The 3,814-nt window shown below is 41.3% G+C and overlaps 2 protein-coding genes across 2 annotated transcripts in view; one reads left to right on the forward strand and one right to left on the reverse strand.

Annotated features, from left to right (window-relative positions):
- LOC113205952 (small integral membrane protein 15-like) overlaps nucleotides 1-759 on the forward strand; it is a 7,188-nt gene extending 6,429 nt beyond the window's left edge. Inside the window, exon 2 of the mRNA XM_052264241.1 lies at nucleotides 176-759. Coding sequence (XP_052120201.1) covers nucleotides 179-469 — 291 coding nt within the window. The 5' untranslated portion in view covers nucleotides 176-178 and the 3' untranslated portion in view covers nucleotides 470-759. The remainder of the gene's footprint in view (nucleotides 1-175) is intronic.
- Nucleotides 760-957: 198 nt separating this feature from the next.
- Nucleotides 958-3,814, reverse strand: part of LOC113205949 (protein halfway) — a 4,736-nt gene continuing 1,879 nt past the window's right edge. Inside the window, exons 2-9 of the mRNA XM_026421777.2 lie at nucleotides 3,142-3,654; nucleotides 2,736-3,056; nucleotides 2,495-2,658; nucleotides 2,233-2,415; nucleotides 1,995-2,153; nucleotides 1,804-1,914; nucleotides 1,656-1,727; nucleotides 958-1,558 (exon numbers count right to left, since the gene is read on the reverse strand). Of these exons, the coding sequence (XP_026277562.1) occupies nucleotides 1,349-1,558; nucleotides 1,656-1,727; nucleotides 1,804-1,914; nucleotides 1,995-2,153; nucleotides 2,233-2,415; nucleotides 2,495-2,658; nucleotides 2,736-3,056; nucleotides 3,142-3,640 (1,719 nt within the window). The 5' untranslated portion in view covers nucleotides 3,641-3,654 and the 3' untranslated portion in view covers nucleotides 958-1,348. The remainder of the gene's footprint in view (nucleotides 1,559-1,655; nucleotides 1,728-1,803; nucleotides 1,915-1,994; nucleotides 2,154-2,232; nucleotides 2,416-2,494; nucleotides 2,659-2,735; nucleotides 3,057-3,141; nucleotides 3,655-3,814) is intronic.

Genomic DNA, 3,814 nt, shown 5'->3' on the forward strand with positions numbered 1-3,814 from the left:
TTAAAGTTAATTTTCAGTTTGTTTCTTTGTCTCTTTAATATGTCACAATCTTCCTTGGATTTTTCTTTTCCCCTAGATTCGATCAGTTTCTGACTTAATGCCTTGTAAAAAATATACTTTAAAATTATACACTCTGTGGCATCCTATGTGTTAACAAACGTATTTGTTTTTACAGAAAATGTCTGATCAGCCAGAAATTCGACCAGTTCTCAATCTTGATGAGAGCACATGGGAGGGCTGGTTGAACTCCTTCATTTTGTGGGTTGCTCAGAATCCTTGGCAATTTTTGTCAAATGTTCTACTTTGTTTGTCTCCATTTTTCCTTATTTCATTGATACTATCTTGGAAATTGTCAAAAGCGTTAGAAGAGGAGAGAAAGGATAAGAAGGCCAAGGCCAAACGGTCTGCTCAAATTGGCAAAGCTCGATCAGAAAGGCAACACAAAAAGCATGTTCAGAAAGAATCTTGAGTAGAATTAACTCTGTTAACCATTTTGTAAGTGAAACCGTTCATACAACTTTAACCTCCCATTTATTGTTTTATTCCATATTACTTCAGTGTGATTGAGTAAAATACTTGATGCCACAATACTTTACTTTACAACTCATTGCATTATCTATCTAACTGTCAAAATTAAGCAATGCTGAACTTTTTTGAAATACTTTACTCATTTCAATGAGGTGAACAGAACAAGACTGTAACAGGAAATAATGTATACTTTGGTAACTGGTTAAGAAAAAACATAAAAACATTTAAACTTGTGCGAGGTGTACGGAGTAACACACGAGTTTGGCAGGTAGATGTTTATTGCTCGGATGCTCAGAGACAAGTAACAGAATAACAGCTGACCGCCTACCTGATCACTACCGCGCCCTAGTGGCGGGTTACGGAACTACGTGGGGAACCAGACCGGGGAAAGCCTACTCCCGGGGACCATTACTATTGGTTCTCCGCACAAAACTGATTCATGGTGATGTGGTTTTATTATATTTTTAATTACAGTCTTCTGGCAAACATCCCCTAGCTTAATAAGGAATGACAAAGCAAAAAATTCAATATCCATAAATACAATGGGAAAAAAAAACACAGAAAAGCTGGGCAAGATTGTAATTTGTACAACACAGATTTATAAGGCTGCTCTTTAAATGATGAGTTAAGCCCTTTTTCCTGACAAATTCTATTTAAAATGTCTAAAAATGTATTATTTCAATCTGATTTGACTAGTTATATATTAATTGCCAAAACGGCTCACAGCCAAATTCTTACACAACATAATTCATAAAATGAACAGGTCTCAATTCCAAGTCACACAATACTGTGCTTTAAATTCATATTAATAAAACCTATGCTATGATTCAAACACCCAGTCACATGGAAGTTTAGGCATTTTAGAAGCTGGCCATGGAAGGTAACCAGCAGTCTTAAAAACCCAATAGTCATATGATACTTTTGAAATCAACAGGATGAGGAGCAACACTTCAGCTGCTACTAGATAATAAACATACTCTGTCCAGTCAGACGGCACAGTGCAAACTTTGTTTTGGTCCAGTTCAAACACCTGCAATCAAAAGAGAACAATAAATACCAAAACATTCCCCCCAAAGTATCTTCAGATATTGAAAATAATGTTAGAAAATGTTATGTAACATAGTTACCCTTTCTCGCATATTTTCACAAAGGACTTCATTGTAATCAGGGATGTGTTTGTAGTTTGCATTCAGCCACATCTGGAGGTTATTAGATGACTAGAGTCAGATACAAAAAATAATGATTGAAATTTAAGCTGCATGAAACTAGTATTACCTTTATTGTTTGGGCAGTACTGCAATCACATTTCAGATGGTTGAGGCCTAATCGTACAGTTCTTGCTGTCCAGTTGAGGTCAAAGACATTTGATAAAATATAAGTGGGTAGCTAGAACAAAAATCCCCAATAAGATGAATTTGACTTGACATAATATTTTAGCACCTATGTGAAGTACTTAAGATACTTACTATGGAAATATTGTTGTTCCGCAAACTTAATGTCAGAAAGCTAACAATAAATGTTGATCCCTCAAGAGCATTTATAGATGTAATTTGATTGTCATCAGCATAAAACTCTCGTATATCTTTGTAAGCTGCATTCATACTCAGTGCTTCTAAATTACTAATCTGAAAGGGAATGAGGTTTTCATGACTGATTCTAGTCCAAAAAAGCTAAAATACAACAAGTACTTGAAGAAAAACTTACATTGTTGTAGCTGACATTTAGGGATACAGTATTTTTAGGAAGTATTAAAGGAAGTTTAGTTAGACGTCGATTTGAACAATCAACTTGAACTGAAAAAGTAGGTGGTTTTCCAGGAACCATGTCAAGGCGGACTGCCTTGCATATGCAAGGTTCAGTTTCACCACGAGGGCATTCCTGTTCTAGCTACATTAATAAATTAAATATCGAATTAGCAATTATTTGTCATAGAACTCAATTACTTACAATTTCAAAAACTAATTACCTTGTTTAGCAAAACAACTGAAGCAAGGGGTACTTTTTCAGTTGAATTAAACCAATGAAATGAACTTGGATTGAGACAATATGTGTTGTTATCATGACTAAATTGGAGGTTTTTCATGTATTTCATGAGTTCTTTAATGCTGTCACAGCTGAGATTATTGTTACCTGCCAATTATTAGGATATATATTAACTTAAATATTTAAGTGAATCGGAAAAAGAGGACGAAAGAAATTATTCTTACCAGAAATGTCCAGTTCAAATTGAGGGACATCTGCATGTAGAGTCAGTACATGCTTGAGATCATTGCCCGAGAGGTCTAAATTAGTGAGGGAATGCAGATAAGCAGAAGTATTTTCTGACACATCTATCAAACTGTTTGATGAAAGGTTCAGACAGGCCAGATTTTTTGCATCAAGTAGCCCCTTAAGTTCGGTGATGTGACCATCAGTGATGGCTAACGACTCCAATTGAGGCAAGTGCAGCTTTGTAAGGTGCAGTACACCGACGTCGAGGGAATGTAGAGTTATGTTTCTCGCATGGAGTGCAGTAATGTTCACTCCGACTGAAAAAAGAAAATGTGAAATATGAAAACAAAATTAACTTGCAAGAAAGACCCCAACCAAAAATTCGACCCCAACATAACATACCCAGACCCTGGCAGTTTAGACTCTCCTTGAGCTGCAGCTGGGTGGTGACGTCGCAGCAGATGACGGTTGCGGTCCCGGGGATGAGTTTGCATCGACACAGTTCCCCGGGCGGCGGACAGTGCTCCTCACCCACATGGACACAAGGGGATGGCTCAACGTCTTCGGGCTCGGTGACAACCATGGACGGCGGCGTGGTCATCGGCGGAGGCCCCGACCCCGTCGCAGTCTGGGGTATCGGGGGCGCCGTCGCAGCCGTCACATTCGGGCTCGGTGAGACGGGAGCTGGTGGTGGCACCGGGATTGGACTGGGGGCAGAGGTAGCTGCCCCGACCGGGGCGCCGACACTCTCGCCTGTAGCGCCACCGGGAGCATCGTTGGGAACGCCGTTGGGGGCGGCGACGGGAGCGCCGTCGGCAGCGCCGCTGGGGACGTACGGCTCCACCTGCCTGGCGTTGCTCCCCACGAGCAGGAGGAGCACGAGCACCAGCACGGCGGACATGGCCTCGCGGAGAACTGCAAAAGAGGTAAAAGACTTGTCGAATGCTGGCCTCCCCGTGGGCGGGCGCGGGGGAACGGGTGGCGGGGGAGCCAACGGCTGCGGCCGCGCCCCTAGGGACAACATTGGCTTTCATAGGGGCGGGAGGGGGTAGACGAGGGGATACTTAATGACACC

This window comes from Frankliniella occidentalis, unplaced genomic scaffold, assembly GCF_000697945.3.
Source record: "Frankliniella occidentalis isolate FOCC.00 unplaced genomic scaffold, Focc_3.1 Scaffold2, whole genome shotgun sequence".
NCBI classification, from domain to species: Eukaryota; Metazoa; Arthropoda; class Insecta; order Thysanoptera; family Thripidae; genus Frankliniella; species Frankliniella occidentalis.